Here is a 19705-nt window from a genome sequence, read left to right as displayed (position 1 = left end):
CAAAAAATTAAAAACAAAAAAACAAAAATACCCAAGCGACCACTTGTGTTCCCTTTTGTCTAAAGCATTTATATATAAAATGTTAAATAATTTGCAAAAGATATAAAAATATATTTATTTTAAAATTTAAATTAGTTATATATTTTATTTTTATTTCGAATTTTAGATAATTTAGCATAAGTCATTATAATCACACATTAAAAGAAAGATTGGTAATTTTTTTTCGTGAATTGATTGTAAAAGGAACATTGATATGCATTTATAAATGATTTACATTTAAATATTTTACGTTTTATGTCTTTTTTTTTAGGCTGTCTCAAAATTATTTTTTTTTTCTTTTTAAACATTTAAAATTCTTACTTTTTTGTATTTTAAATTTATTTTTTTATATATTTTTTACTTTTTAACATTAAAAATAATGAAAATTAATTTTATAAAAAAATTTAATTTTAATATTAAATACATTAAAATCAAAATTTTTTCTTAAACTTCATAAAAATTAATACAATCCAAACATTTTGGGACGAAAGGAGTATCAAAAAATATGTACATCTACTACTAGCTCGTAGGAGTCCCATTAGAATAATTTATGACGTATTAAGAGAAAAATAATTAGTACAAATTATTATTAGTATAATAATTAGATTTAGTCATTGGTGCATTTATATCAACTTATTTCATTTTTAATATGTGTAAAATATAAAAATTATCATGTTATAATTAATTTTAAATATAAAGTACAAAACACATTTTTGAATTTTTGTTAAATTGATGTATGATTTTTGTTAAAATTTTAAATCATGTTTCTTTCATATTATTATCGTATCATATCATTGTCTCTTGTTTAAAATTATTTAATAATAATCATTAATATTATTTTTCTAATTCATCTTATTGCAAGTTTATGCTTTAGATCAACCTCAAAAATAAAAGCTACTTTCACAAAGATGACACCTTCTATACAATCATAAAAATTAAAACATAGGCTTAACTCAAATAATTTTTCCATCTTTTTTAAGAGTTGGCTTCTAGCAAATCAGGATTTTAGCACTTGCAAATTTTCATTTCCTATTTCCTTAGACCTTGTTCCATGTACCAAAAAAAATTCATTATTAAAAAACCCATTTATTTAGATCATAAGCAAAATGGAGAGCTATAATTGCAATTTATTATTTGCATTTCAATAGGATTACATTATTCAGAAAACAAAGAGACAGCGAAGACGAAAATGAAAGAACATCAGGATTCAGAAATCTATATTCATGGTTGCTTCTTTTTCTTCTCCAACTAATAGTAGTTTCACTAGAAGTTCAAAATCGCCCAAACCAGATGCAAACAACTAATCTCAGGCCAAAGCCGAAAGAAAAAAATCAAACAGCTATTTGCACTTTGCCACAGCAGGAAATTACTCAGCCGATTTTCACCCGAAGTACGAATTATAATGTCAGAATCAGGTGCAATGGCCATAGACATGTGCTCCTTAATGTTTGCTAACTCTACAACGTGGTTGCCCTTCCCCTGATTATGCCTGCTCTTCCCTTCTGGATTCGGTTCTTGAAGTTGAATCTGAGCCAGCTTTTCCTGACAAGTTTCTTGAATTGCATTAACCATTGGAGTTGTTGGCCGTAGCCACCATTAGTCTCTTGGCCGCGTCCTTAACAGGCTCGCTCAAGAGTTCCAGGTTCCCTGAGAATGAACTCTGATTCCATAGCGGCTGAATATGCTATCTCTCTGACTTAATTCTAGATCGATATTCTCCACCATCAGATCCATAATGTATTGAACTTCTTCAGGCCCACGCTTGAAATTATCAACGCTGAACGCGCAGGCTGTTATACATTTTATCCGCAGTTCACAGCAGTAAATGACCATGCAAAAGAAAGCCAAAAACCCAGCATTGTGCCCATCCCTCTCCTTCAAGTTTCGCTTCTTTCCATATCTTCTATTTCCATCCATTATGAAGGCAATGTGAGAAGGGTTTGCACCAACAGAAAGAAAAGAAAAGAAGTATTTTCGCAGGAAATAGTTCAGTTTCTAGACGAACAGTCTAGCTGATCGACTTATTCCACCTTTCTCCATCTGCAGGGTCAATGCTTGATACATTCAGAACTGATATGACCCTGCTTGGATTTAACAAAAAGCCATCAATTTGTTCTAGTATTTGATAAAGAATGCGATTCTGCTGCAGTCAGACCCAGAATTGCAAAGTACTCGCCGTCAAGTTAGTTCATTTCCTCGTAGATACAAATTACTTGATTTTTTTTAGGCCCAATGCACTAATTTCTAAACAATTTCATGCCTATGAAGGCTAAGAAATTGCCCAAATTTGCATCTTACTCAAGCATGTCAGTAAAACTATATAATAAATGGTTGAACTTGTACTGTAAATTGCCAAGTTGTGCATTATAGCTTATAATTAATTGATTAGATTCCGTTAAAACCATTGGCCAAGGTAACTACCCTGTTAAGTGATCAAAATGTTGACCCCGCAAATATTTTGCTTAATTTACATTTAAACATGCCATTAGTATAAATCAAGGCTAAAATATTTTTAAAAAAATCTTTTAAAAATATTTAGCTTTTCTTAAATAGGTTTTTATACTTTTATTATATCCAAACAAGTTTTTATGTTTGATTTACATCTAACTAAATCATTATTTCAAACCAAATATGAATTTATATAAACAACTCATTTAAGCACAAACTAAATATTAAGAATTTATTTGGATATAAATTAAAAGTTAAAGATTTATTTGGGTTCAAATCAGAAATTATAAGTTTATCTAAATAAAATAAAAAAGTTTTCTTTTATTATTTTAACCTATAAAATAATTAATAATCCGGAATTTAGTTTCATTGATTCATGTATTCACTTGGTTAGCATTTAGTATACTTGAATTCAATTCCTAACGTAAACAACCATTCCCTATCCCTAGATAGTAGTTTCCTTCGTAACAAAAAATTAGTACTATATATAAATTCATATCTCTTATAGTACAGAGATATGTAAAATGCAATTCTCAGAGTGATTTACACGGTAATTTATACTTGAACTTCCATGGAACCTTGTTACTTAAAGTGATGTTTTAGAAAGTAAGATCAATGATGAATAATACCTTATGATTAAAGACAATTCACAATTGGCTGATCTGGAGAAATCCTAGAGAAACTTAAGACAAGCCCCATACCCGTGAGTATTACTGACACAATTTGTCCAGGATACCTGCTTCTGCTTTAAGTACGGAAAATCCACATTAAGGTCCTTTGGATCCAATCATAAAATGCAACCACACCACGCTGTCAAAAGGAACCTAAGCAAACTCACGTTGAAATAATCATTTTCCGGAGCAAAAGGGGCTTGTAATTATGTATTGCAGCCACAAACCAGGTGGCTCATCTTGCAATGGAAAAGAAAAAATGCCCTTTGTCTGGCTTGTATACTATTGACAGTGCATGATTTCTCTTTATTGCACTTGCATATAACAAGTTATTGCGGGACTGGGACAAACGTACTAATTCTAATACAAGCAAAGAACTAACTGACTAGAATAATAAAAACTATAATGTAATTTACTAGGAGAGGACAAAAGGTATGAACCAATTGCGAGGTCTAATGTGATTTAAAGGAATTCTCAGTTTCTTGCAGAAGATGTTATACTGAGAAGGTTAATATCTCAGCTACAAAGGTAACCAGCATCTCATGTTCCTTACATTTTTAAGCAATAAAACAGAAAAGATAAAATGTTTTCCAAGGTAGACAGGAGAGTCCATGGCTGCCTGCCTTTCCATCTATTGATACAAAAAGGAGTATAAAATTATCAGCTAGTTTATAGTCCCAATATTGTTTGAATTGGAAGTCGGATTTGTGAATAACAGCAAGAACTCCAAAAAGGGTACAAATAAAACAGCTTTCTACAGTCCTCTCGAATTCGATTCAGCAAAGCCTTTTATTCTACCTTATGTGTAATACCACTCTACTGAGACAAAGCCTAGAAAACTTTCTTTATCACTCAAATACTTGAAAAACAGCAAGCAATAATATAGTTCTCAATGACCAAAACACGAAAAATATAGGCAGGTCTGATCATTGGGATCCCATCACAATATTCAACTGTTATCTCTGCTGTTTGAGATTCATAAACCTACAGATTTGTGGCGTAAAACAGCACAATAGTGTAGATAAAACTATTCTATCAAGATATCAAACTGAAGTTGCTGTACTTACTGAAATAATCACAATTTAACTACAAACATAGTCATATGTCCAACATAAGTCACACTACAAAAATTAAACTCGTTGTAGATTCTTAAAAAATAAAAAAAAAACAAAATAAAGAAATGGGAATTGTCTGTGAAACAATTAACATGCTAATTTGAGATCTGCAACCAATTAGACCAATGTGCCGACTTACCTCAGTGGTGGTGGATTCTGATAGGCACGACCTGCTTCATGCTTTGGAGCAAGTGGAGATCGATGGTGCAATGGCTGCTGGCCATGTCTGCGAGTTGTGTGATGAGCAGAACGATTTCTAGGCTCTGTTGGCTTTTCATTGGTTGACTCAATCTTTTCCAAAGTCTCTACAACTTCTTTCATTGATGGACGATTCTTATGTTCAGGTTCAAGACATTTTAAAGCAAGCTGGGCTATTCGAAATGCAGCTTTGGAAGGATATTTTCCCTCCAATTGACGGTCCATTATCTTCTTCAATTTTCTTCTCTCAGATAAATGTGGCATTATCCAGTCTACCAACTTGTGTTGCCCACTTGGGCGGTTTGGATCAAGTGCTCGCAAGCCTGTTAATATTTCAACTAAAACAACACCAAAACCATACACGTCGCTCTTTACATATAAATGTCCTGTTTAATCAGTAAAGTATTCAAGTCATGAGAAGCGCAAAGTAAAATTTGTTCAATTGTCTCAAAAATGCAACAATATGGTGCAAAGCAAATAAAAGCACCCAAACTTTGGAAAGGTTTCAGAGGATTACCTGTAGCAACATATTCTGGAGCTGCATAACCATATGTACCCATGACCCTTGTTGTTACATGTGATTGGCTAGCTGAAGGACCCAATTTGGCCAACCCAAAATCTGATATCTTGGCAGTATAGGACTGCAATGGAACCAATAGCCAAACCATATTAAATTTATGTTTCCTCTGTATGCTTTCAAGGAGAATGTTCTATGTCATCAATTTTTTAAACCTTTATCCAAAAAGAAAAAGATGCTTTCCTGCTAGTATAAGTTTGTTGTCACTAAATATATTTAGTTATTTATAATACCATCCCTTGGGCTTTGCTTGGTAGGAAGGATGGAAAGAGATGAAGATGAAAAATTTGTTAATCTAATGGTTAAAATTCATAACCACTTTCCTACTTTGTAGCTTAACCATTAGATTATTAAGTTTTCCTTCCTCATCCCTTTCCATCCTTCCTACCAAGCAAAGCCTTAAAGAATTCCCTGTGGTATAATTCATGAGTTGTATGGAAAGTTACCCCATCAAGCAGTATATTCGAGGCTTTGAAATCTCTGTAAATTACTTTCTTGTCTGATGTGTGCAAGAAAGACAGGCCCTTCGCTGCTCCTATTGCAATTTTAAGCCGTATATTCCATTCAAGTGATTGAACGGTAGAACCCCCTGGATAACAAAAACCATGTAGAGTGTGATGCACAAAGTTAACTCACTAGAAATAGGATATTGAATGTGTGCACACATAAATATATATGCTCAAATTAGTAATCCAGATACAACTAATTTTTAAGCTCTTACTTCCAAATAGATGGTTTTCCAGGCTGCCCTTCTGCATAAACTCATAAACAAGAAGAAGCTCTTTATCCTCCCAACAGTATCCCAGCAGTCTTACAAGGTGAGGATGAGACAACCTTCCTAAGAAATTTACCTCTGACTGCACCAATAAATGAAGAAGCAAAAGCCTTAATAACCAGGAACTTTATACATTTTTATATTCAAAGAAAATCAGTAAAAGCAATCATGAAATGATTCCCAAAATGCAGGTGTGGATGTCTGCTGTGGATGTACATCACAGAGAGAGAGAGAGAGAGAGATTTCGAAGTTTTATAACAAGTAGAAGTCAAAAGCACTTATTCACAATGACATGGAACAGTATATTATGATGTTATGCGATATAATGTAGTTTGGAGCTACAAGTTTTCTTTCAGCGCTTTGATATGGCTACATTTCAAATCCAGAAAACATTCCTAATCGTGTATCTGATCATTCACACACAGATAAGAGGAATAAAATCTACAATGTAACTCTTACAGTCTAACCTTTTATAACACTAAAATAGATTTCTTTCAGTCTTCAAACACTGTTCCAAAAATAGCAATCTAAAGCATAATAATATGGCTTTGCCTTCAAGAATTATTCACATCTTAGCCCTCTTTTCTTTGGAAAAACGAGCTCTAAATTGTCAAGACTTCACTTGTTTCGCAATTAGCAGAATGCTTCAACTGCAATTTTTTTTCTGGTTCTCTTTAATCAGGTTACAATTGACTCTTTAGATAAGTAAAGGTTTACGTCAGGCATTTATGGTTGTGACAAGCTGATGTCTTACATGCATGAACATTTATGTTTAGAGAAAACCCATAGAAATAATTGAAGTAGAAACCTCAACTAACAATTTCTTAAAACAACATTTATGTTTCTCAATTGGTTAATTCTTGCTCAATATTAATGAAATCACCTGCCATTCCTCAAATCCTTGCAAGCTCTCAGAGTTAAGTTTTTTAACAGCAATGAGGGTTCCACTTCCACTCTTTCCTGGTGCCTTCTCATCAAGCCAACCTTTGAAGACTTTGCCAAAACCTCCCTCGCCAAGCACCATGTCAGGCCTAAAATTCTTAGTTGCAGACTTCAGTTCCGCAAAACTGAAGATCTTTAGATTGGGAGTGGGCAAGATCTGTCCATTTGGAAAAGCCTCATCCCCACTTGAAGCTGAGAACCCACTGTCTCGGGAGATGTTGCTGCCCCTAGAAGTTGCAGACGATGCTGTGTTGTTGGTTGTCTGAGATATCACTATTGCAATGACAGAATTGAAATTTGCTTAACAAATGTTGATTGTAAATGTGTCAACATAAGAAGTTCTGATACTAATAATACAGCAAATGAAATACAACAGTATTTAATGATAAAAAACACACAAACCATGCAAGAAATTCGACAGGATAACCATATTCCAAAAGTACACAAGTCAATGGTCAAAATACCACACAAAACCAGCATCAAGAACTGGGTTTTTGGTGCTGAATACAAAAAGAATATGGATTATTTCAAATAAAATTCAACTAATAATAAAAACAAAATTAAACCCACGTAACAAAAAACTAGAAAACAATCTTTGTTTATAAAAGAGGATTAATATGCTTTGAGGGGTACCTGAACTGAGATGACCAGTGGTGCTTGGTGTTGGATTACCAGCTGGAGAACCCCAGCAAGTTCCCATCTTGAAAAATCTCTTTTTCTTTTTTCCCTTCCCTTTGTCCACTTATTGGACCATAACCAGACACAGAAATCAGCAAAATATCTTTGCAAAAAACTGCTATATCCAAACAAAAAGTAAATGTCTTTCAATAAGTTTGGATCAAGCTATTCAACTCTCTTGCTTTGATCAACCAATTTTTTTCTCAATTCTTTGTCAATTAACTTGAACTCCCTGTCTCTGTTTCACTAACCGGGCAAAATCCCTGATTTTGGTTTTTGTAATTCAGCAACTAACCTTCACAATGAAAATAATAGTTAAAAAAATTGCTCGAAATGAAAATCAAAGTGCATGTGTTACGGATAACTGTACTACCAATTATTAAAAAAGATAAGACTCAGTCTTTGTATGTTTGGCAAAAGAATAATTAAGGGACCTTCGCGGGTAATAACGACTTGGGACATTAGCTTGAGTCAACTGCCGTGTCCCGGAAAATTGTCAGTCGAACAGAACAGAAAATAGAAAATCAATTCAAAACAAAAAAGGAAAAAAGGTTAAATACATTTAATTAATTATTTGTTTACAAAAGAAGCTGCTAATGATAAAAAATTATATATTCAGATTTGAAATTCAGATATTATTTTTTTTAAGATTGGTTGTTCAAATTAATTAAATTAAATTATGTATTTAATTGAATATTATTTTTAGAAAGATAATTATATAAATCGAATGCATTTAAATATGATTTTGTTACATTTTTAAAAATTAAAAAAGTTAAATAGTACAAAAATTACAAATGAGAATAATACGTAAATATATAAATTGATCTTTTATTTTCATAAAATATAATTTATAAAAAATAAATTTGAATTATATAAATGATTTTGAAATTATTTGTAAAATTTAATGTACATTTCTAAAGAATAAAATTTTATAAATATATAATGTTTAAGGTCAAAATTTTCACTATATAATATATTCAATAATGAAATTTACTATCAAGCTTCAATTTTATTGAAAAATGTTATTATATTTGAAATTTTGTTGATTTTTTAATTAAAAAAATGAAGAAATTAATTGCGGGGATGAATTTATGTTAATCTCGTTATCTTTTCAAAAACATAAAAAAAAAAATCAATAAAATTGAAATAGAATGACAAAGCTCAACATTAATCATGTCTTAGTTCCTTGGGAAAAAAAAAAATTCATGTCTGAATTCCAAATATATGCAGTAGTTTTTTTTTTTTTTTGCTTGATAATTCCTTAGCATAACATGACAAATCATGGTTTGGACCATATACAAGAAATCCAAGATTTGGAATCTAATTTAAGGGAGACAGCTTGTCAAAAGTCACTTTCACTTTGAATTTTAGTTATTTTCCTGTTTCCCTCGCCAGGTTCAACTGGGAATTGCTGGTCCAGCCCGGCCTGAACCACAAAGGAAATAGTCTGGCAGTTTCTTCTTCATTTCACATTTTTTCTTTTCATAAATTTAACTACAATTTCTTGGCCTCCTCTTGGCTTAATTTTGTTTTTTCTTTAAAAACTACAACTACCCATTTTTCTCTTACAAAAAAAAAAAAAAAATCTACCAATTATATTTTAATGACTACATCAATTATAATTTATTATATCATCAATATTCAGACATAATTTTAAAATAAACATTCCGTTATTCAATCGATCACATTATTATTCATAAAATATAAAAAAAATCAAATAAAACATACAATACTTTGACTTTGCACTTTTTTTTTTTAAAGAAATCGACTTTATACTTTATCTACTCTCTTTCTCTTTTTTTTTTTTTTTTTTCTCATACAATAATTGATATAAGTATTGAAATGCATTTTAAAATATTATCTTCAACAACTTACTATTAAAGCAGGAATTACATTAACATTATGATACCATCCATTTTTATTATTCTTTGTTGATGTCACATAGATTGGAATTTTCAAGCGATGAAATAAAAAAGAGTTGGCATTTGGATCTTGTAAAGTTGCATGACACTCTTTCTATTTGTTTTTTTTTTCTTTTATTTCTATGGTAAACTTTCTATTACTTTTTTTTTCTCTATAGTAGCAAGAAAGTCAAGTTTATACCAATTCTATTCTTTTTATAAATATTATTTATCACTTTTTTTTTGTGTACAAAAGAAAACTTTTTTATATCACTTTTTTTGAGCTAAAATTTACAAAAATTTTAAAGGCTAAATAGTACCTTTTTTTTTTTTTCTAATTTTAAACGGATTAAAACCCTATAACAAGGGAAAAAAGAAAGAGATTAAGATCGAATCTCAATTTTTATATATTTTTAAAGAATTTTTTGATTATTAAATCAGAAAGTTGAAGATGAATAGTACTTATTTTATTAACTTTGGTCACCCTTTCGTTTCTTGTAGTTTTTTTTTTTTTTTTCTTTTTAACTTTCGTGTGCAATTAGAAAGTTTTCAACCTACAAGTTAAGTTTTTTAAAGAGATAATTACCTTGTAAAAAAATTCAAAAAAGTACAAAAATCCTCTGTGTAAACTCCACAACAGTTTTTGCAAACAGCCAATTTTTTTGGTCAAATCTATAAAAATTCTTCTCAATCACGAATCACAAATTTCAAAAGAAAATATCCAAACCTATTTTCCACATTTTCACTGTTTTTGATTATTTGTTATTTTTTATTATTCTTTGATGTTAAAAATATATCACTTTATAAATCCTAACAGTGAAGTTTAAGAACTTTTTATATCATTTGTTTTGAACTAAAATTTCCAAAGAAAAAAAAAATACTTAAGGCTTCAAGTATTTGTTTTTAATTAAAATGTTTAAATAAAATAATAAAATGTCGAATACATTTATTATTTATTTGTTGGCTACTTATTTACTTTGATATATACTAGTATATATATATATATATATATATATATATATTAAATCTCTTGTTATTATTCTCTCCACCATATTGCCATTCCTCAGGTTGTACGGACGTTGGTTTCATAGCGAATGTCATTTGACAAATACAGCCTGTTTCCCACTTTAGGAGAATTAATGCCGATTCTTGAACAAGTCCCCCATTAACAAGTTAAAGGCAAAGCTCATTTTCGTTCTTGCAATTCCTGGGACCGGTCTGGCTCAAATTTCAAGCCATGTTCTTATAGCCATAGTCTAAAAAGACATACCATAATCTTGTATCAGGGAAAACAGTTTTTGAAATTTGTCACTTCTAATTAAAACTCCATCTTTGGCCTAAAAATAGAATATGAGGATTTAAAAACAATTGTCAATGGCTAAACTAAATTTCATGAAATCCCACAAACCGAAAATCGTAAAAACAAAATTTGATTTTCCTACATGAAAGTTCCGATTTAGAGAGATCCCATATTCAAATTGTCTCAACATCACGTACAGAAATGCACAACTGCAATGTATTGAATAGCAAATCTACTTTATGAAACTTCATAACAAATTTAGATATGGAGTAAACATCTTCATCTAGAAAATGAATTTATGCCACATCATGGCTTCCGATGTTACAAATGAAACCTTTTTCCTTATGGACCTAAGAATTAGGATACACTGATCTGTAATAACCTATTCGTTTACAAATACAAGTTAGCTTCCACCACTCCTAGTCAACGGAGCTTGTTTGGTCACTTCACCAGGAGCATTAATTCGGAAACTCACCATTCTATGGTTAATGTAATTGAAAGAGGAAAAAATAATGGTATCAGTTATGCTCAAAGCTGCAGTGCTAAATCTGGCCGAGCTTATCAACTTGACTAGAACTAGGAGACCCAGGAGAGTGAAATCTGATGCTGAGGTCAGGTGTAACTGAACCCGGTTTCTGTTGCGGTGACAACTTTGAGTTGGGTTTTTGTTGTGATGACAACCTAGAGTCTGGTTTCTGGTGTGGTGATAATCCTTGCGACGATGTCACTGCATGAAGCCCTGATCTTGAGGCTGCCACAGTCTCACACCCTGAATTTGGTAATGGACAGCTGGAATTCTTTGTACATGAATTTTCTGAAAATCTAGGGTCATCAGAATTTGAGTTTGCAGTTGCTGGATAGACAAAATTAGTGGAAGTCCTTGAGGCAGAATCGAGCATCTGAGATGACTGGAAACTGAACCCAGAAGACCTGGCAGCCCCAAGTATTTTTTCCATCCGAGCAGGGAGGTTAAAACCATTAGCACCATTATATCCATTCATGCCAGGATGAATTACAGGACTTTGATGAATCTGTAAGGGAGGCCTCGGCCTGACTGCTCCTGCACTGCTATTTGTCATGTGAAAACCAGTTCCAGAAGATCCCTCACTGGCTTCTGTCTTTTCATTCCAGGGTTCAGATCTTTTAGCAGCCAAAAGGGATGAGGAGGTAGTACCAGATGGCAGTATAGGCTTACTTAAATGGCCACCTGAGATAGAGTGAACTGAAGGAACATGCTTCTCCGACAAAATATCTGCTTCAGGCTTGTCAGATTGTTTAACTTCTCTGGTTTCCAGGGCATAAGATACGCTAGCAGAACATGAAATTTGACGAACAGAGCAGGGCTCCAATGATGTCTGCTGGCCTGGAGGAAGTGAAAGTGAAGGCAGTCGCAGCAGTCTCTGTGCTGGAGCATCATTTTCCGTAACCCACCCAGGACCAAAATTTACTCCAGCTGGTAAACACCTTTCTATCTTTTTAGAAGCAATTTTCCAGGCAACAGGACCAAGGTTTGCACCAAATCGAGCTAGGCTTCGTGTGTAACCATGCTCTAAGTATACCCCCACCTGCTTCACATGAAGACAAAGCCATCAATCAAAGCACAGGCCAAACCTAGATTCTCCACACAGGCTGGTCCACCAGAAAGGATAGAGCAGCACATACTATGGGCCGTTAAGAACAGTGTACATACAATTTTCCCAATCCCCAGTGGGAAAATTCCAAGCTAAACAATTGATATAATTGGAAAGTGCTTCTCTTCTTTCATTATTACTGTTTAAGATTCCCTCGGAACCCAACAAACACACAAAAATGCACACATTTCCACCACCTAGGGAAGGAAATAAGTAACATATCAATATTACCATGTAATATCTAAAATTATATGTCCCAGACAGTTTTATTTCATCATTAGTGTTTCAAATTGACTCCACCACCCGTGGTTGTAGTTATGACTTATTGCAATAAGAGCTTCAGTATTCTCCTCAATAGAATTTAAAAGATCATCATACTTCTACAGGATACATACAGCTACTAGCTGCTTCTTCTCTCCATTAAAAGTTGTCAACACAGATGCCTCTCGTGCGGCAGCCAACGGGTGAAATAGCTTATAAGCATTACGTCTATTCTCATCCAGTACAAAATGTCTTTTTCCATGCTTCATCGCATAACCTTTTAACATAGAACCTGCAAGAAAAGACATTCTGCATTGCCTTCTCATAAAACAGGGGACGTCTAAGAAGGGTGTGCGAACTATAGGAAAAGCAACCTAAAAAAGTTCTAGAGTGTTCAACCTGTACCTTCATTACTTCTGTCAGATTTGTTTTCGGTAATCCAGCCAGAATAAACATCATTGTGAAAACCATAAAATTTTCCAGATGAATCAGCAAAATTAGATTTGTCAGAAGCAAGAGGTCCTTTCCTCGTGTCATGATTGGACCATATGGCATTCTCAGCCCCAGTAGCAAGGGTGGCATCTGAGGAAAATTCTGATGCAGCGCGCTCCAAGGAATACCTGCCCAGCGGCTTCTTGAAATTTTTGCTTGGTGGTCTACCTCTCCTCATCACCTTTGGTTCTGCTTCATTATCATCATTATCTTGCCTTAGATTTTCAAAGTTCTTTCTGGCTAGTTCTTGTATGGATCGTGCCTGATAACAAATTAAAAAAATTTCAGACCAAATATAAAGTTGACCTCCAACATAAATTAGGAGTTAATACCTGACCATACCTGTCGAAAATATATGGTATCAGAAGCATTATACTGCATTGCATTTGAACATATGAGGAAAACATCTTTCTGCAAGATAACAAAAGGAAATATCACTTCACGTACGCCAAAGTTTTAGCTTCTTGTACAACCAAATCAAAGCACCAAGTGGGGTTGGCTTATTGACCGGATTACACCTTTAAAACTTTTGAATAATTTGAGATGAGAAGAGAATAACTCAAGTGCATCACCTCCTCATCCAGAATATAGAATAAGGTATCTTTTAATCTCAAATAGATGAAAATTGCAGTCTTAAATTTGCTTCAAGAGCAGTTTTATTTCTTTTCTTTTCTTTTTCTTTTTCTCAGCTGGGCGAGCTTCAAAGATAATCTCTAAACCTCAACAGAATCTTCACCACCAACAAATGGACACCAACAAGAAAACTAAATAAAAACATGTTCAGCCTTACATCTCTTTCCTTTTTCCCACTCAGCACATCACATCTATTCAGAGAGCAAAGAGGTAATATCAAATGTGGAGCACACAAGTTGAAGACCATGACTACTAACAACAACAGAACATATGCAAATTTCTTGCATTCATATAAGCACGTTTTGTTATCCACAAAAGGAGGTGGACATTGAAGCATATGCTGAAAATGCAAGGTTTGCTCTCCTGATAGTACCAAGTGATTCTTCAAAACGTTGCAATAACAGAGTTTAGTAGCCCTAATGTGAAGTTGGACCACTTTAAACCAGACTTTTAGACTCCTAAATGCAGATCCAATGCATACTGACATCATCAAAATACAGACATAGTAACTGAAATCACATATGGCAATGAAAATCTTATGGCAAGCTAAAATGCATATATCACCTGAAAAGGATTCACAATCAATGAAGGCAATCGAACAAAAAAACCCCACGAGGCACAGAGACAAAGATACATGTTGGCAGAATAGGAAAATGGAGCTAACACTATGCTTCTTCAAACCACACAAATATCCTAGATATAAGCAGGATTCATATTAGTCTGTAAAATGGCCTAATGTTATGCTAATTGTTTCATCAATTTTGGAACCAATGAATCCAGCAGGATACAAAGCCATGATTCAAGACCAACATAGCACTTTGGCTAGGGGCTTGAATCCTTGGTCCTAGAGATCACAGCCAATCCACATGCACATCCATGGAAGAATCCAAGTAGCATGCATGTTGGCTGTGTGCTTATTATATCAAATCATAAAGTAACAATAAAAGCCATTTAATGAGCTAAGGAACTCATTTTGCAGTGTTTCAATTATAGGTGAGATCAACATCCATCACCTTGCAACTAAAAAGATCTCAAGTTTTAGGAATAACTACTATTACGGAATCATGAAACAAAAAGAAAGTGGAACAGAGAGACAAATGTAACACCATCCTTTCTAACTGCCTTGTCTACCAAGTCCAAACTTAAAAAAGCCAGTGCAGAATTACCTCAAGGTGATATTGGCAGAACTAAACAAAAAATTGAGAATCCAGCTAAGCAAAAGAGAACATAATCAGTCAAATGCTAAAATAATCGAAAATGATAGAAGAAAGGGGGCAAAAGATAAAATGACAAACACATAAACCAACCTCAAACTGTTCTAAGTTGGCGTAAGTACTGCTAGCAAGTTTTTTCCTAATAGTTCCGAAATCCATTGGATCCTCAATAACTTCATGGTAGTCTGGTAGCTGCATAAAAACATAAATCACATAAGAAAAAAGGTTTAATAAGAAACAACAACGATACATTGAAGTAAATGTTCCATCATTTGCAGATCATACCTCTTTAGGGTCCACTGGCTCAGAAAACACGCCATAACCATCCTTCCTGAAATTATTTAATTTCAAAGGAAGTAGAACTGAGAGAACTGATGATCAAAAAGCTACATGTAAGGAATCAAACTAAAAATTATGGGAGCTTATTGAAATACTTCTGAAGCCTGTCTAAGATGAATAGTAACAGCTTTTTGTCTGGTAAAGCCGTTGAGGGTCCCGAGGCCAACTGAACACCTACACATATTTACAATAGTTAATAATCAATAAATAACTTAAATTCCCTAAAAAAAACTGCTTTTGAAGCAAATGGGTATTGGATCATAAGCAACCTTGGCTGATGCTTGTGGGGTTTGCACCAGAAACGGACTTCTCTTCCTGAAAATAAATTAAAAAAATGAAAAAATAGTAATAAATGAACAAGCAACAGGCTTTATCTCCTTAAGTGGGCGAGGAACCACCAATCAAAGTAGCTGTGACAAAACAAAGCAGCATAGCATTCAAAGTCCCAAAAAAAGGCCAAATACAGTTACAATAACTGTGAAAAGAAATACAATAACTAAAAAAGAAAGGACAAAATTAAACTTTTTATCAACTATCACAGTCAAAATCATTATTATTATTTTTTCTCTCTGAGCGAGTAACTAAAGATCCCAACCAACAAAATAAATAAATTCAAAAACTTTTTTTTTTGTAAAAAACAAAAATAAAGAAAATGGGAATCACCAACTTTTCAGAACAGAAATTCCCAAAAACTGGGAATAACTCAAGACCCCCATATTTACTAAAATTCTTAGCAAAATCCCACCAACTCTCCGGCTCGAAATTCTAGGAATCTTCAATTCCGTCAAAAGGAAAAAAAACGGCGCTTTTTTTTTTTTTTTCCAAAAAACCCATTAAAACACCAAAAACAAAGACGCAAAAAAAAAAAAAAAACCCTCTTAAAGGCTGAAACTTTATTTCTTATTTTTTCTAAAAACCTCAAATATTGCAAACCTTTTTGGAATCTGCAATTTCAGATCCATGCCCCATCGAATTGATTTTCCTCTTCTTGTAACTCGAACGCACGTTACTCTCCTCGAGATTAAAATCAGGGCCGCGGGATTCTGAATTAACCGGTGATTTTTGCTGCGAGGAAAGCAACTTGAGAACCCGCTTCAACTTCTTCTCGCGTCGCTCTTTCCCGGCCAGTTCCTCTTCTTCTTCCTCGTTGTCGTCTTCCTCATTGTTATTCTTCAGCGAATAATTGGGATTCCGGCGTGTGGATCGACGGAGAGGAGTAGCAGTGGTAGAGTCGTAATTAGGAGTAATTTGGGGGGCAGAAACATTTCTCTTGCTGTTTTGTTGATTTCGATTTTGCTGTTGCTGTTGCTCTTGTTCTTTAAGGTTGCGTTTATGGAGATCTAGAAGAGACGGTCTTCCTTTCTTCTTCCTCTTCTTCTCCACTATCTTACCCATATTTTTTTAGGACGTTTTTCCCCTCTGTCTCTCTCCGGTTCTTCCCCTTTTCCCTACACAAAAACAAACATGGTCTTTATTTTTTAATTTATTTTTTGACAAAATAATTGTGCATTAGTTTTAGGCCGTTGGCAAGTGATGTCACGCGAGGAAGAATAGATGACACGTGTCCATAAAAGACAGAGGGAGATGGCTTGCGTGGAACTCAACAACAACAACAAACGAAAGTGGATTTGATTTTTTTGATGGGGAAAAAAACTGTATAATGACGTGTCTGGACTGCGGGTTCAGAAGAAAGTAAAAAAAGAAAGGATAGGCCAACAAGTGCTGACATGGAGGATCAAAGTGGGTGGTTCTGTCAATTGCTAGTTCGCCGCCAATTGCATGAAATTTTGGGGGCCTAAAAAGAAAAACCCCAAAATCATCAAAATCTGGTGGGTTCACATTTTCTAGGGGAAATTTCAACTTTGAAAGATCATGTGCATAGCGGTGTTTATGTGGGAAACCAACCCACTTTATCCTTTCCTTTTATTTCTCAACAGAGACGAGTATCACAGCAGGTAAATTACCTTCTTTCGCTGCCTTCTTTTTCTTTAGGTTTTTTGGTCCTAAGAAATTTTGGGTCTTATTTTTTGGGTGTTTTAAGGCTGACAGAGCCATTAGGTTGGTGGGAGGGTGGGGACATTCTGGGAGGAAGAGATGGGCAAGCTGGTGGGACATGGTTGGCTTCTTCGAGAGATGGAAGGGTGGCTTTTATCACCAATGTTAGGGAGCTCCAATCAATTCCTGAAGCTAAGAGTAGAGGACACCTCCCTGTTCGTTTCTTGCAGGTAAAAGTATTTTTCTTATTGATTCAATTTCTACACGTTTCTTTTCATATTTCCATGATTGATTTTTGACAACCCTTTTTTGTTTTCTTGTGTGTATTTGATCAATTTTGTGCCCTTTTCAGCATTTGGTTGTGGCCGTGGTTTTGTTTTGCCTTTTTGTTTTTGCTTGTTCATGTTTTGAACAATCAGTTATTGGATTTTGTGGGGACAATTGTAGATTGATAGCCTCCCAAAATTGATCGTTTGAACGAGTACATTCTAGTATTTCTCCATTGGACCTATTCCTTTAGGTGGTGATGAATTCTATTAAGAAATCCTCAGTTCATTTTGGGTTTTCATAATTTCAGAGTAAGAAGAAGCCCATTGAATTTGCTGAAGAAGTGGTGAATGAGGCAGATCAGTATAATGGGTTCAACCTGATAGTGATTGATATTTGTTCAAAATCCATGATTTATGTAACAAACAGACCAAAAGAAAATGGAAACTTTATCACAGAGGTTTCCCCTGGGATTCATGTGCTATCAAACGCAAGCCTAGATTCACCTTGGCTCAAGGTAAGGAGGTATTTTAATACTTTTTTTATTACATAATTGAACCATCTCTGTTAACAAATATTTTAGTTTCTATTTCTTACCTGCCAATACTTGATCTCCTGTTGACATTACATAATAAATACGCATCCGAATTGCACATGTAGTGGATATGCTTGAAGTCTAATAAAATGCCTTATCTTTGCCTTTTCTTGTTTGCAAAGTGGCCACATGTTGAGCTCTCAATGTATCACTTCATCTTGTATTCTTTAATGCTGGTTGACAAGGTTAATTATTCTGAAGTTATTGATTCTTCCTGCGCATTCACTTGACTTTATACAACTGCTGCTTAGTTTGTTTGATGTCTTGGTACTGTTATGTTTTCGGTTCCATGTTACAAAGGCCTCTCTCTTGGATATCAGCAATCTTGGTATTACTTATTCTCCTTTATCTTTTGCAGGCTCAACGATTGGATCGTAAGTTCAAGGAGGTCATGGATATTTACAATAAAGATGAACTCCCCCTTAAAGAGATGGTCGCAGAACTAATGATGGACACGACAAAAGACGATTTAAGCATGCTACCTCGCATATATCCTCCTGAGATTGAATATCATTTAAGTGCCATATATATCGTTTTCATTCATCCCCAGGTAATCTTGCACGTTCTTTCCTCAGAAAAGTCTACAACCAAAGTCAGTCCTTGAGTGTTAATCTCTCTTGCAGGGGCGTTATGGCACCAGAAACCAGTCAGCTTTGTCCGTGAAATCAAATGGGAAAGTCTGCTTTTATGAAAGGTATTTGGACATGGATATTTGGAAGGAGCAGACAATAACTTACCAATTTGAGATTACGAAATAGATCATTGGATTCAACTCACCAGCTACACTGATTTGAGGAGTTAAAGATATATGGAACTTACCAAATAAAACAAAGTTTGTATGAACTTGTGATAATAATTGCCTTCTCATTCTGTAAACTAACAAAGTCGACTACTTTCTATCTATAGTCATGGAGTGGTTTTATTCAATTATTTGGACTTGCACGATGGTCGAAACTCGAAAGCAATGCTCATTAATGAGAAACATTGGCATTTTCTACCATTCAATTCTCGTCTTGCATCAGGCATCAGACAGTACTCCAACATGGAAACAAATTTTCAAGTCGTTTACTGACACTGGCAACTTACTTCTATTACAACAGGAAGTCCCCTTCATTACAGAATTAAACAAATAGCCATTACCAATGGGTGTTGGTTAAGTTGTTGAGCATCGAATATTTTAGACTAGGCTCAAATCTCACTATTAACAAACTTTTTCGATGAACAATTTGTAAATTCAATATAACTCCTTTTAAAGGTCTACGGTTTACTCTGATTTTAGATTGATCAAGTCTTTTCACGCCTTAAACTTTTTCTGACAAAAAAAAAAAAAAAAACAACCATTATTCTCAAATTTGATTAAGCAACATATATTGCATAATCTTGCTCAAGCTTATAACAACACAAACCACACTTGTTCAAGAGGCAAAAATGACCTAGGTGCAACTATTAATTTTCTTTTAAATTAAAAAAATTACTTGTTGGGGTTTAAAAGCCATTTTGGTCATCTTCTTTTATTAGAGACTGTTAGCAAATAGTCATGGGCATAATGGTTTTTTGGGCTAACATGACATGTCAGATCATCCTGTTATCACAGTGCCACGTCAGCTTGGCCTTGTCATCAATTTATCCAACAA

The 19705-nt window shown here is 34.0% G+C and overlaps 2 protein-coding genes and 2 pseudogenes across 3 annotated transcripts; 1 reads left to right on the top strand and 3 right to left on the bottom strand.

The window, feature by feature from the left end:
* Positions 1 to 1148: 1148 nt before the first annotated feature.
* LOC111298639 (dehydrodolichyl diphosphate synthase CPT3 pseudogene) lies at positions 1149 to 2694 on the bottom strand (annotated as a pseudogene).
* Positions 2695 to 4199: 1505 nt separating this feature from the next.
* KIN3 (Protein kinase superfamily protein) lies at positions 4200 to 7810 on the bottom strand. Its single transcript, XM_022888354.2, has 6 exons — positions 7399 to 7810; positions 6707 to 7038; positions 5770 to 5905; positions 5495 to 5637; positions 4989 to 5112; positions 4200 to 4857 (listed from the first exon to the last, which is right to left on the bottom strand). The coding sequence occupies exons 1-6, from the start codon at positions 7463 to 7465 to the stop codon at positions 4409 to 4411; spliced, it is 1251 nt and encodes a 416-aa protein (XP_022744089.1). The 5' UTR covers positions 7466 to 7810; the 3' UTR covers positions 4200 to 4408.
* A 3155-nt stretch (positions 7811 to 10965) lies between these two features.
* LOC111295001 (uncharacterized) lies at positions 10966 to 16668 on the bottom strand (annotated as a pseudogene). Its single transcript, XR_016328670.1, has 9 exons — positions 16148 to 16668; positions 15484 to 15529; positions 15310 to 15388; positions 15161 to 15206; positions 14969 to 15067; positions 13371 to 13439; positions 12942 to 13290; positions 12671 to 12828; positions 10966 to 12209 (listed from the first exon to the last, which is right to left on the bottom strand). The product of XR_016328670.1 is annotated as an uncharacterized LOC111295001 (transcript).
* Positions 16669 to 16903: 235 nt separating this feature from the next.
* On the top strand, positions 16904 to 18998 carry LOC111295006 (transport/golgi organization-like protein (DUF833)). Its single transcript, XM_022888343.2, has 5 exons — positions 16904 to 17169; positions 17256 to 17439; positions 17787 to 17993; positions 18430 to 18621; positions 18695 to 18998. The coding sequence occupies exons 1-5, from the start codon at positions 17087 to 17089 to the stop codon at positions 18827 to 18829; spliced, it is 801 nt and encodes a 266-aa protein (XP_022744078.2). The 5' UTR covers positions 16904 to 17086; the 3' UTR covers positions 18830 to 18998.
* Positions 18999 to 19705: the final 707 nt, after the last annotated feature.

Source organism: Durio zibethinus, chromosome 16, assembly GCF_047325235.1.
Source record: "Durio zibethinus cultivar Kanyao isolate XHJ-2024 chromosome 16, ASM4732523v1, whole genome shotgun sequence".
NCBI classification, from domain to species: Eukaryota; Viridiplantae; Streptophyta; class Magnoliopsida; order Malvales; family Malvaceae; genus Durio; species Durio zibethinus.
Note: the sequence above shows the minus strand (reverse complement) of the source record. Positions and strands in the feature narration are given on the sequence as shown.

Bases quoted from the DNA above. Each gene is read 5' to 3' on its own strand.
- KIN3 (XM_022888354.2), bottom strand. From the start codon at position 7,465: ATGGGAACTTGCTGGGGTTCTCCAGCTGGTAATCCAACACCAAGCACC. The intron at 7,039-7,398 runs GTACCCCTCAAA...TCATTGCAATAG, and splicing joins CACTGGTCATCTCAGTTCAG to TGATATCTCAGACAACCAAC. The intron at 5,638-5,769 runs GTAAGAGCTTAA...TTTGTTATCCAG, and splicing joins GGAAAACCATCTATTTGGAA to GGGGTTCTACCGTTCAATCA.
- LOC111295006 (XM_022888343.2), top strand. From the start codon at position 17,087: ATGTGCATAGCGGTGTTTATGTGGGAAACCAACCCACTTTATCCTTTC. The intron at 17,994-18,429 runs GTAAGGAGGTAT...TATCTTTTGCAG, and splicing joins TAGATTCACCTTGGCTCAAG to GCTCAACGATTGGATCGTAA. The intron at 18,622-18,694 runs GTAATCTTGCAC...TCTCTCTTGCAG, and splicing joins TCGTTTTCATTCATCCCCAG to GGGCGTTATGGCACCAGAAA.